At 47.9% G+C, this 12,629-nt stretch overlaps 1 protein-coding gene and 1 long non-coding RNA gene across 3 annotated transcripts in view; one reads left to right on the top strand and one right to left on the bottom strand.

Annotated features, from left to right (window-relative positions):
• CPXM1 (carboxypeptidase X, M14 family member 1) overlaps positions 1-12,629 on the bottom strand; it is a 32,456-nt gene that overhangs the window by 10,471 nt on the left and 9,356 nt on the right. Inside the window, 5 exon segments of the mRNA XM_087962618.1 lie at positions 1,769-1,857; positions 3,292-3,442; positions 5,033-5,117; positions 6,517-6,656; positions 10,403-10,512. Coding sequence (XP_087818744.1) covers positions 1,769-1,857; positions 3,292-3,442; positions 5,033-5,117; positions 6,517-6,656; positions 10,403-10,512 — 575 coding nt within the window.
• LOC148130621 (uncharacterized) overlaps positions 1-12,629 on the top strand; it is a 26,572-nt gene extending 13,943 nt beyond the window's left edge. For both annotated transcript variants that reach the window (XR_015749139.1, XR_015749138.1), the window contains 2 exons: positions 10,327-10,568; positions 11,215-12,629. This is a non-coding gene — a long non-coding RNA (uncharacterized LOC148130621). The remainder of the gene's footprint in view (positions 1-10,326; positions 10,569-11,214) is intronic.

Genomic DNA, 12,629 nt, shown 5'->3' with positions numbered 1-12,629 from the left:
GGTGCTGAAAAAAAAGAAGAAGCATTTTGAAGGTAAGTACAACAGCGAGGCAGAAAAATCAGCTGTGCCGCGCGATTTAGATTAGCCAGAAAGCAAGAAATCCAACGATTTCCTACTTTCTAGCTAATCTAAATCGCGGCACAGCTGATCGTCGATCGAACCGGCAGTATTTTTTTTTTTTTATTACCGGTTCGCTTGAACGGGTGTCAGGATTCCAGCAATCACCCTAATGAAATCATGATTCTCGAGCCAAACTTCAAAAAACTTCAAAGGATTTATTAGAGGTGACATATGCCCTTTATGTCTCCTCTAATGAATGCTTTGAAGTTTTTTGAAGTTTGGCTTGAGGATCATGATTTAATTAAGGTGATTGCTGGAATCCTAACAGCAAGCCAACTCTGGCATACGTAATTTACAGTCACCTGTGACCCTGTTTCCTCCCTCCCTCCTGGGTGTGTCATAAACCAGATTTTCCAATTGAGCACGTTGACGGCCTGGGTGTCATCAATCATGTTCTCCAATTACGGGCTGGGTGTCATGAATCATGTTCTCCAATTACGGGCTGGGTGTCATCAATCACATTCTCCAATTACGGGCTGGGTGTCATCAATCACATTCTCCAATTACGGGCTGGGTGTCATCAATCACATTCTCCAATTACGGGCTGGGTGTCATCAATCACATTCTCCAATTACATATATTCGCGGGCAAAAGCTCTGGTAGTTAAGTTACAATCTTTTAAAGATAAAGAGTTGGAATGTAGTTTTGCTTCCAAACTGCTGTACGGATCTTCTAGATTTCCTTCAATACCACTACTGCTTTCAGGGTAGGAAGGATGAGTTAAAGGAAGGCCCAGTCAAGTTTTATTTTTTTCACTAGGAATCTAAAATCTGGATGTTAAAAAAAAGTTTTAGGGGCTTAATTCACTTCACCATCGTATCTTGTGAGATGTTTTATAAATGAATCAACGAAAAATGAAGATATTTTAAAAGGAATTTTTAAGGCAAAACTGCTTAAAAACAAACAAACACTACAAGTAGTCCTCGACTTACAACCAGAAGGGAGGCCAACATTTTTGTCACCAAGCGAAACTGTTGTTGAGGGGTTTTTTGTCCCCTTTTATGACCTCGCTTGCCACCGTTGTTAAGTGGATCCCTGCGATTTATTAAGAGAGTCACACGGTTGTGGTGAGACGATGGTTAGGTGAGTTTCCCGTTTGACGACCTCTCTCGCCACAGTTTGTAAGTGAATCACTGCAAATGTGAAGTGAATCTGGCTGACCCCATTGTCTTAGTGGACAACCAGTTAAACGTGAGCCAGCTGTGTGCAGCAGCAGCCAAAAAAGCCAATGCAACCCTGGATGGCGGGTTGGACTGGATGATCTATAAGGTCCCTTCGAACTCTGTTATTCAGAAATTGTGGGAGCTCCATCACTGGAGGCTTTCGAGAAGAGACTGGACTGTCCATCTGTCAGAAATGGTGTAGGGTCTCCTGCTTGGGCAGAGGGTTGGACTAGATGACCTACAAGGTCCCTTCCAATTCTATTATTGTTATTGTTATTGTTGTTTGTTGTTTGTTTGTTGTTTGTTGTTATTAAACAATGCTATTATTATTAAACATTATTATTGTTTACAAGTCTGGCCCAGTTTTCTAGCCCAGTAATTCTCCTTCCCTGGCTCTTGAATACTTTGACATTCATTTTCTAAGAGAAGAGAATTAATTAAGAGCCGGATCCTTGAGCCCTTCATGAGGAAAAAAAACCACGTACCTTCCTCATCTCCTTGTAGTTGTGATGCCTAAAATCCAATTTATCGTTGGTGCCAGAGGTGTGTTCCCATGGATAAATGTTGTTGGGATCTGGAAAGAAACACAGGATAGCATAAATTAAAACGTATTTTATCGATAAAGGAAAGTGGGAGAAAGAAACATTTTGGGGGTGGAGCCAAATGCTAGTGGACCAAAGGTGAGCTAACTAGGGGGAAAAAATGGTGCATGCAGGTAGTCCTCAGCTTACAACGTTGCATTTAGTGACCATGTTTTGAAGTTATAACAGCATTGAAAAAGTGACTTATGACCCTTTCAACGGGCAGGAACCAGCCATTCTACCATCAAGGTAGAGGTTCCTTCTCGGGTCCTTTGGTTCTTCATGGTGGCAGTCCCAGGCTCCTAGAAAGGGGGTCTTCCCTTCAAGGAGCCAGACAGGATCCAGCTCACCACAGATGCCAGTCTTCACAGCTGGGGAGCGATCTGGAGGGGGAAATATAGCCCAGGGGTGTTGGTCACAGTCTGAAAGGACGTGCCCCATAAATTGGCTGGAACTCAGGGCTATTTTCTTAGCCCTGAAACACTTCCGGAACAGGATGGCTGGTCGCCATGTGTTAGTCATGACAGACAATGTGACCACAAAGGCCCATGTCAACAGGCAAGGGGAGACCAGGTCCAGGGCTTTGATGATAGAGGCAGAGCGCCTGGGGGAGGCGGGCGGAAAGACACCTTTCAATCAGGACGGACCATATATTGGGAGTCGACAACGTTCAGGTCAACTGGTTGAGTTGGTCCACAATAGACCAGGCAGAGTGGAGTCTACACCCCCTCTCTGTTTCAGGACTTGTCATGCCGATTTGGTCCTCCAACCGTAGACCTCTTTGCCACCCCACCCCCAGAAGGCCCAGTTGGGCAGGTTCTTCACCAGGTTTCTGACCCAGGGAGCAAAGGGGACCAATGCGCTTTGGAGTGCCTGGCCTCCGGGGTCTCCTCTACACGTTTCCTCCTCTTCCCATTATTCCGGCTATAATAATTCAGAAGTTGTTGGAGGAAAAGGCAGAGCTCATTTCTCCTGGCACCCCAGTGGCCCAGGGAGACCCTGGTTCGCAGATCTGGTGAACCTGTCTGTGGCCCCCAACCACGGAAGATCCCGACATCCAAGATCGCCTTGCGTCAGGGGGGCATTCCTTCACCCGAACTCCCCAGTGGTTCAGCTTAACCGTGGGGCACTTGAGGGTTCCCAACTTTCTATGAAAGGGTAATCGATACCGTTCAAACTTCCTGAAAGCCATCTACCACGCACACCTACGATGCGACTTGGAGGGTATTCTGCTCCTGGTGCACGCCTTTGGCCAGAGACCCCTCTTCTGCTTCTGCGGCAGCGGTTCTAATGTTCCTACAAGAGGGCTTAGACAAGGGACTGGCCCCTAACATGCTTCGCCGCCAGGTAGCGGCTCTCTCCCCGGTTCTATCCTGGGAGGGATATGCTTCTTGGTCCCATCACCTTTCACAACACCATGGGCTTACCTGGCAGGGCACATCCCAGGATCTCGGCCCTCAAGCAGATTGTCCCGTTCTCGAACCAGGTTTGAGGATTGATCCGGATGTAACGTGCCACGACCGGCTCGGGTAGCAAATTGAGGACCGGTATCTCGAGTTCCTTGTTGGCCGGGAAGATCTGGGACAAAGACAGTTAAGAGTGAAACAAATTTAGATTTTTTTTCTGCACATTTGGCAGGGGGAATTCGCCAGCAGAGACCGGCTGCCCACTCCCCCAAATCTCTCTGAACTGCTGATCTGGCACAATGCCCCCCCCACCCTATCCTCTTCCTTTGGCAAAGGACTTTGGAGGGGCTACGGATCGCTCTTCGGTTTGCTTAGCGCCTCCGGTTGGCACATCCCTGGGTTTGGGCATCGTGGTCAGCCCCATAGTGCCAAGCGGCAGCTCCGTTTCAGGGTTGGGTTTAAAAGAGGAAACGAAAGATAGGCTCAAGATTCAGATAGATCTTGACAGACTAGAACACTGGGCCATATTTAACCAAATGAAATACAATGTAGAGAAGAGTAAAGTCCTATACTTAAGCAAGAAAAACCAAAAGTACACGTATAGACTGGGTGCAACCAGGCTCAATAGCAGGAACTGGGAGAGGGATTTTGGAGTCTTAGTGGACAACCAGCTAAATGTGAGCCAACAGTGTGCAGCAGCAGCCAAAAAAGCCAACGCAATCCTAAGTTGCATTAACAGAGGGATACAATCGAGATCAAGTGAGGTACTAATACCACTCTGTAAAGCCTTAGTAAGGCCACACCTAGAGTACTGCATCCAGTTTTGGTCACCACATTATTAAAGAGATGTTGAGACTCTAGAAAAAGTGCAGAGAAGAGCAACCAGGATGATTAGGGGACTGGAGACTAAAACATATGAAGAACGGTTGCAGGAACTGGGCCTGGCTAGTCTAGGGAAGAGAAGGACCAGGGGAGACAGGAGAGCATCTTCCAATATTTGACGGGCTGCCACAGAGAGTGAAGCTATTTTCCAAGGCACCCGAAGGCCAGACAAGGAACAATGGATGGAAACTGAATAAGGAGAGATTTCAACCTGGAAATAAGGAGAAATTTCCCAACAGTGAGAACACTCAACCCATGGAACAGAAATTGCCTTTGGAAGTTTGCTGGGATATTTGAATCCCATCCCTGGCTAGATCTAAGCAGGTGTCAGCCTTCAAGATCTTCTTCCTTTGCTTTGCTTCTTTCTGGCTGTCATGAGTAACGTGTGTGTGTGTGTGTGTGTGGTGGAAGGGAGTAAAGTATGGGAAGTGAGCTGGAGGTGTTACTAACTAATATTGTATAAACTGAGGGGGTGTTTTTATGTCTTGGTTAGCTTTCTCTTCTCTGCGCAACTGCAAACCTTTATCTGAGTAAGCCAAGCTCAACTAATCATCACCACCTGAAGATGTCCACATGATGAGGTTCACAACTTTTAATTGGAAGGACCGTTTGAACTATTGGGGGTGGGAACATTTCACTCCCTTGATATATGTGATGTACGTGCCTTTTTCCTCAGATTCAGAATTCTCTTGTTGCTACCACTTAACTTCCAGTAAAAGATATCTTTTTCTCTAATTACAAGAGTCTTAAGTATTTCTTTCTTGGATTTTGAACGGAGCACCAGCTGACAGCAGGGGTTCACATTTGCGCACAACTCTGGAAGCCGCCCCTCAAAGCTTGCTCAAGAAACTAGTCCCTCCTCCCCCCGCACCGGACTTACCACCTCTTGGCTCCCGTTTTTGGAAGGCTTCCACCGATGAGTGTCGTTGCTGAACTGGATTTTGTACGACGTCACCCAGCTGTAACTGGAGGGAGAAGAGAAACAAGGCACTTCGGAACGGGCCTGGGGCAAAAGGGCAGGATTTGCACCCCGGGTCTTTGTAACATCACTGCTTCATCAGGGGTGGGATTCCAAAATCCCAGCCACCAATTAATAGAAATAAAAAAACAGCACAAACCACACTGAAGTAATTAACACAGCAGGCCGGGGTGATAAATTGCAGACTTTCAAAGGATAACGCAACACCCACAGTTGGGAGGACGCCAAAACCCAGGTAAGCCTCGACCAAGATAATGCACACTCTGCTTCCAGCAAGGAGCTATGTGCAAACGCCCCTCTTATATCCTGTTCGCCCAGCTGCAATTAATGAAATGGATCAGGGCCTTTTTCTCTCCCATAAGCCACGTTGCTCCCTTCTCCGTTCCTTCCTGCGTGCCCTAGGATGAAGAGTGGGGTGGGCCTGTGTCTCCTTATTTCCACGTTGCTTCTCTTCTTCATTAGTTTTCATCTAGTTGTGTGTGTGTGTGTGTGTGTGTGTTTTTTGTCTCATCTTCTGGTGCTTTGGAAAATAGGTTGACCCCAGTGGTGGGATTCAATTTTTTTTACTACCGGTTCTGTGGGCGTGGCTTGGTGGGCATGGCAGGGGAAGGTTACTGTAAAATCCCCTTTCCCTTCCCTATCATCCATCCATCCATCCATCCATCCAGTGGTGGGATTCAATTTTTACTACCAGTTCAGTGGGCGTGGCTTGGTGGGCGTAGCAGGGGAAGGATGTTGCAAAATCCCCATTTCCCTCCACATTCCACTAACCTGCTTTCCAGCTCCGTTCTCCTGTGCAGGGCAACCAAAGAAGATCCAGCTGATCAGCTGGGACTCAATGGGAGGTGGAGAAGAGATGAGCTTGGCGGGGCCAGTCAGGTGGGATTGGCCGGTTCTTCGAACTACTCAAAATTTCCGCTACTGGTTCTTCAGAACTGGTCTGAACCGGCTGAATACCACCTCTGGTTGACTCCCTCTTCTCTGTGATAACCCCCCAAGTACTGGTACACATCTACTGTGTCAGTCCTCATACTTCTCTTTGTTAGAGAGAATAATAAGACTTGGAAGGGACCTTGGAGGTCTTCTAGTCCAACCCCCTGCTCAGGCAGGAAACCCTCTATCAATTCAGACAAATGGCTGTCCAGTCTCTTCTTGAAAACCTCCAGTGATGGAGCTCCCACAACTTCTGGTGGCAGGCTGTTCCACTGGTTAATTGTTTTCAGTGTCAGGAAATTCCTCCTTAGTTCTAGGTTGGTTTTTGATCGGTTTCCATCCCAGCCTAAACCAGTGATAGCAAACCTTTTGGGGTTTGGTGTCTCAACATTTGGAAAAGCCGGACCTGCGGGAGAAGGTTTTGCTCCTCCCAGCCTCTGTGCCACACTTACGTCCAGATGGAATTCAGGCCTTGTGTGATCACGCCGGTGAAGCGCGTCAGACGCCTGGCATCAATTTCCAGCCACTGGTCCTTGTCGTCGTATCCAGCGCACCAACCTCCGTCGTACAAATCGCCATCGTATATTCCAGACTGGCAAGAAGCAAAGCAGAGCAGAGCAAAAAGTGATGTTAAAGAAGGCAGGAAGACTTGGATATACCTGTGTGTGAGTGTGTGAGAGAGAGAGGAAGGGAGAAAGAGAGAGACAGAGAGAAAGAGATAGATTGAGAGAAAGAGAGATTGAGAGAAGAGAGAGAAAGAAAAAGAGAGGCGGAGAGAGAAAGATTGAGAGACACAGAGAGAGACAGAGAGAAAGAGATTGAGAGAGAAAGAAAGATTGAGACACACACACACAGTGATTGAGAGAGAGAAAGAGAGAGAGATTGAGAGAGAGAAAAAGATTGAGAGAGACAGAGAGAGATTGAGATAGAGACACACACAGAGAAAGATTGAAAGAGACAGAGAGAGAGAGATTGGGAGAGAGAGAAAGATTGAGAGAGACAGAAAGAGACAGAGAGAGAAAGAGATTGAGAGAGAGAAAGAAAAAGTGATTGAGAGAGAGAGACACAGAGATTGAGAGAGAGACAGAGGGAAAGAGAGATTGAGAGAGACAGACAGAAAGAGTTTGAGAGACAGAAAGTGATTGAGAGAGAGAAGGAGACAGATTGAGAGAGAAAGAAAACGATTGAGAGAGACAGAGAGAGATTGAGATAGACACACACACACAGAGAGAGAAAAAGATTGAAAGAGACAGACAGAGATTGGGAGAGAGAAAGATTGAGAGAGAGAGAAAGGGAGAGACAGAGAGAAAGATTGAGAGAGAGAGAAAAAGAGATTGAGAGAGACAGATTGAGGACACACAGAGAGATTGAGAGACAGAGAGAGAGATTGAGATAGAGACAAACACACACACACAGAAAGATTGAGAGAGACAGAAATAGACAGAGAAGAGAAAGAGATTGAGAGAGAGAAAGAAAAAGAGTGATTGATAGAGAGAGAGATTGAGAGAGACAGACAGAAAGAGATTGAGAAAGAGACAGAAAGAGACAGAGAGAGAAAGATTGAGAGAAAGAAAAAGAGTGATTGAGAGAGAGAGACACAGAGATTGAGAAAGAGATTGAGAGAGAGAAAGAGAAAGAGATTGAGAGAGAGAAAGAAAAGAGAGAAAGAAAAGAGTGATTGAGAGAGACACAGAGATCGAGAGAGAGAGAGAGAGAGAGAGAGAGATTAAGAGAGAGACAGAGAGAGACAGACAGAGGAGAAAGGCAGAGAAGAAAATGCAGGACGAAGAGGGAATGGAGGAGAAGAAAGGGATTGAAGAAGGGGAAGAAGAAAATGGAGGAGGAAGGGAAAGAGGGATGGAACAGAAGGGGAGAAGAAAATGCAGGAAGAGGAGGGGGTGGAGGAGGAGAAGGAAGGGAGGGAGGGAGGAAGAAGGGGAAGAAGAAAATGGAGAAGAAGAAAGGGATGGAGGAAGGGGAAGAAAATGGAGGAGGAGGGGAAAGGGAGGGAGGAGGAGAAGGGAGGGAGGAAGAAGGGGAAGAAGAAAATGGAGGATGGAGGAGAAAGGGGGAGAAGAAAATGCACGGGGAAGAGGGGATGGAGGAGAAGAAAGGGATGGAGGAAGGGGAAGAAGAAAGTGGAGGAGAAGGAAAAAGAGATGAAGGAGGAGGAGAAGGAGGGGCTGAAGGAAGAAGGGGAAGAAGAAAACGGAGAAGAAGAAAGGGATGGAGGAGAAAGGGGAGAAGAAAATGCAGGAGGATGAGGAGGAGAAAGGGAGAGAAGAAAATGAGGAGGAGGAGGAAGAGGAGGGGGCCTTCTTCATTTTGGCTCTGCTTTCTTCCTGCTTAAAAGAGATCTTGGAGGGCAAAGAGAAAAAGAGATGGAGGAGGAGGAGAAGGAGGGGCTGAAGGAAGAAGGGGAAGAAGAAAATGGAGAAGAAGAAAGGGATGGAGGAGAAAGGGGGAGAAGAAAATGCAGGAGGATGAGGAGGAGAAAGGGAGAGAAGAAAATGGAGGAGGAGGAGGAAGAGGAGGGGGCCTTCTTCATTTTGGCTCTGCTTTCTCTTCCTGCTTAAAAGAGATCTTGGAGGGCAAAGAGAACACGTAAGGCCTGAACTCCTCTCCTGGAGGTCCCAAGGGACATCTCCGTTACAGCCATTTGGTCTTCATTATGCAGAGGAGGAATTCACTCTCTCTGAGGTCCTCACCCTGGGACCAGGGCCAGGACTTTTGAAGGGGGAGCTGCTAAAATGACCAACTCATCCCTTTTCCAGGGAAAGGGGAGGGAGAGAGAGAGAAAGAGAGAACGACAGAAAGAGAGAGAGAGAGAAAGAGGGAAAGAGAGAAAGAAAGAGGGAGAGAGAGAGGGGAGAGAGAAAGAGGGAGAGAAAGACAGAGAAAGGGAGAGGGGGAAGAGGGAGGGAGGGAGGGAGAGAGATACTGAGATTTGCAAAGATTTGCAATTCCCACTGGAGCTTTGGGGGTGGGGACCATAGTTTCCATCTGGCAGGGGCTTTATCCTCCTCTCTTCCCAGAAGTTCCTCCTCCGTCCTGCAACCCATTTCACCCCATTTCTCCCACTTTCACAGTGCTGGCCAGATGCCTTTCTTCTGGAACTGGCTGGTTGGAGGAACTTGGTAAGATTTTCTCTGCGTGCTGGGAGAAGCCCTTGCAACCAGGATGAAGAAAGGAAGGGGCGGCAGGAGAGTGGTGGGAAACCATCTTCCTCTGCCCCACGTCCAGCCCCCAGGAAGAAGCTGACTGGCCTCCCTTTGCAACTAACTATCAATCAGACTAGAGCTAGAAGGGACCTCGGAGGTTTTCTAGTCCAGGGGTCTCCAACCTTTTGGACCTCAGGGACCACCAAACTCATCATTTTAAATCCCGTGGACCAGAGACCCTGGGAAAATCCCCCCCCCCCAAAAAAAAAGTCTGCAGGAAAATCCCCCACCCTGTTTTCCTACCGATCGATCATTCTTTATTTGGGATCTCAGGATACCGTCTCCAGCTCTGTTCTCAGGGAGAGAGAGAGAGAGAGAGACTTTTGGCTTCATGCAAGGAAAGCAGCAGAAGCAGCAGAAGTCTTTCTTTCTCTCCCCCAAACTCCGCCAGAAACGCAGTCTTGGAGCAGGAGGCCTTGGAGGGTCCCAAAGACTAGTTTCTGGCAGAGTTTGGGGGAGAGAAAGAAAGACTTTGGCTGCTTTCCTTCTGTGGAAGAAGAAGAAGAAGAAGAAGAAGAAGAAGAAGAAGAAGAAGAAGAAGAAGAAGAAGAAGAAGAAGAAGAAGAAGAAGAAGAAGAAGAAGAAGAAGAAGAAGAAGAAGAAGAAGAAGAAGAAGAAGAAGAAGAAGAAGAAGAAGAAGAAGAAGAAGAAGAAGAAGAAGAAGAAGAAGAAGAAGAAGAAGAAGAAGAAGAAGAAGAAGAAGAAGAAGAAGAAGAAGAAGAAGAAGAAGAAGAAGAAAGCATCCTGGTGGCCACGTGATTGGGCAAGTTCCCTCCCTCCGCCCTTACCCCCATTCCCTCACTACCTCGTGTTGTCTGCAATGCAAGTGATGCAAGCCTGGTGTTCCTGTGCAGCCTGGATTAAATTGCTTTGGGGATGACATTTCTCTGCGGACCACCAACATTTTCTTGCGGCCCACCAGTAGTCCCTGGCTCACCGCTTGGCGACCACTGGACTAGAAGACCTCCAAGGTCCCTTTCCAACTCCGTTATTCTACCCCACCCCCCCCGATTATGGTGCTTTTGTTCCTTCCTTCTTCAGGCAAGGACCACGTTGGATCCCGCAGCACCTGTAGGGTGAACTCCAACAATGGTGGCCTTCAAAGGTGGAGCCTTACCTGGATGTTGAGGCGCCCGCGGTGGGCCCCGAGTCCATCCCGCTTGGAACTGGAAGCTCGCAGTTGGAAGTCCTGGACTTTCAGAGACTCGAGTCCCAGCGGAGGGCATTCTGGTTGGGGAAGAAGGAAGGGAATTGAGGGGCAGGTGAACAGGAGACCAAATCAGGTCAGTGAAAGCCCCTTCCCCTGAGACACCCCTCCCTCCTTCCCTTAGGCATGAAAGCCAGCTGGATGACTTTGAGCCCCTCCAGAGGTATTCAGCCGGGTTTGGACCGGTTCTACAGAACTGGTAGTGGAAATGTTGAGTAGTTCAGAGAACCGGCCCATCCCACCTCTGACTCACCCCGCCAACCCCATCTATTCTCTGCCTCCCGTTGAGTCCCAGCTGATCGGCTGGGACTCCTTTGGTCCCCTTTATTCACAGTTTTGCAGCATTAATTCAGCGCCAGAAAAATAAACACAGATGGCTGAGGCTTCATTTAACTTCTTTATCTTTAACTTCTTTATAAATGTATAAAGTCAAATTTACAATACCAGTTGTAGATTTCTCCAACATGAAGCAAACTCAAACAAGCAGATTTGTTACAGGTTCAGAGCAGAACAGCAACTCAGAAACTCAGAAACAGACATCAGTTTCACTTTAGTTCAGCAGGCAGGCGGACTCAGAGCTTAAACATAGCCCCAGAGCTGCAGAGCTTAATATAGAGCCACGCCTAGGCTACTTCTAGTTTCAGTTTCCAAACAGCCCTCATTGGCTGACTTAGTTGCTATGCCTCTTCATTGGCTGACCTTGTTACCACGCTCTATTCCAGTTCATGAATATACTCTGACAGCCCTGCGCAGGAGAAGGGAGCTGGAAAGCAGGTTAGTGGGGTGGGGAGGGAATGGAGATTTTGCAGTGACCTTCCCCTGCCACGCCCACCAAGCCACACCTACCAAGCCATGCCCACAGAACAGGTAAGTAAAAAACATTTGAATCCCACCGCTCTTTCAGCCTAACTCACGGGGGAAAATAGGGGGAAAGTGGATTTCTGGGTTACGTTATTTGCAAAAACTATAAAGGGTGGGATAGAGATAAATACGGAAAAAATGGAGTTTATTTCAAGCCCTCCCCCAATGAAGAGACTCCGGTGCAGTGTGAGTGGCCGGGCCTTTTGTCTGCTTGCTTTTAATTACACTGCTCAAAAAAATAAAGGGAACACAAAAATAAGACATCCTAGATCTGAATGAATGAAATATTCTTATGAAATACTTTGTTCATTACATAGTTGAATGTGCTGACAACAAAATCACACAAAAATTATCAATGGAAATCAAATTTAGCAACCCATGGAGGTCTGGATTTGGAGTTACACTCAAAATTAAAGTGGAAAAAAACACTACAGGCCGATCCAACTTTGATGTAATGTCCTTAAAACAAGTCAAAATGAGGCTCAGTAGTGTGTGGCCTCCACGTGCCTGTATGACCTCCCTACAACGCCTGGGCATGCTCCTGATGAGGTGGCGGATGGTCTCCTGAGGGATCTCCTCCCACACCTGGACTAAAGCATCCCCCAACTCCTGGACAGTCTGTGGTGCAACGTGGCGTTGGTGGATGGAGCGAGACATGATGTCCCAGATGTGCTCAATTGGATTCAGGTCTGGGGAACGGGCAGGCCAGTCCATAGCATCAATGCCTTCGTCTTGCAGGAACTGCTGACACACTCCAGCCACATGAGGTCTAGCATTGTCGTGCATTAGGAGGAACCCAGGGCCAACCGCACCAGCATATGGTCTCACAAGGGGTCGGAAGATCTCATCTCGGTACCTAATGGCAGTCAGGCTACCTCTGGAGAGCACATGGAGGGCTGTGCGGCCCCCTAAAGAAATGCCACCCCACACCATTACTGACCCACTGCCAAACCGGTCATGCTGGAGGATGTTGCAGGCAGCAGAATGTTCTCCACGGCGTCTCCAGACCCTGTCACGTCTGTCACATGTGCTCAGTGTGAACCTGCTTTCATCTGTGAAGAGCACAGGGTGCCAGTGGCGAATTTGCCAATCTTGGTGTTCTCTGGCAAATGCCAAACATCCTGCACGGTGTTGGGCTGTAAGCACAACCCCCACCTGTGGACGTCGGGCCCTCATACCACCCTCATGGAGTCTGTTTCTGACCGTTTGAGCAGCCACATGCACATTTGTGGCCCGCTGGAGGTCATTTTGCAGGGCTCTGGCAGTGCTCCTCCTG

The sequence above is a fragment of the Notechis scutatus genome, chromosome 4 (assembly GCF_049901735.1).
Source record: "Notechis scutatus isolate UNSWTSFEM ecotype Mainland chromosome 4, rNotScu1.2, whole genome shotgun sequence".
Lineage (NCBI taxonomy): Eukaryota > Metazoa > Chordata > Lepidosauria > Squamata > Elapidae > Notechis > Notechis scutatus.
Note: the sequence above shows the minus strand (reverse complement) of the source record. Positions and strands in the feature narration are given on the sequence as shown.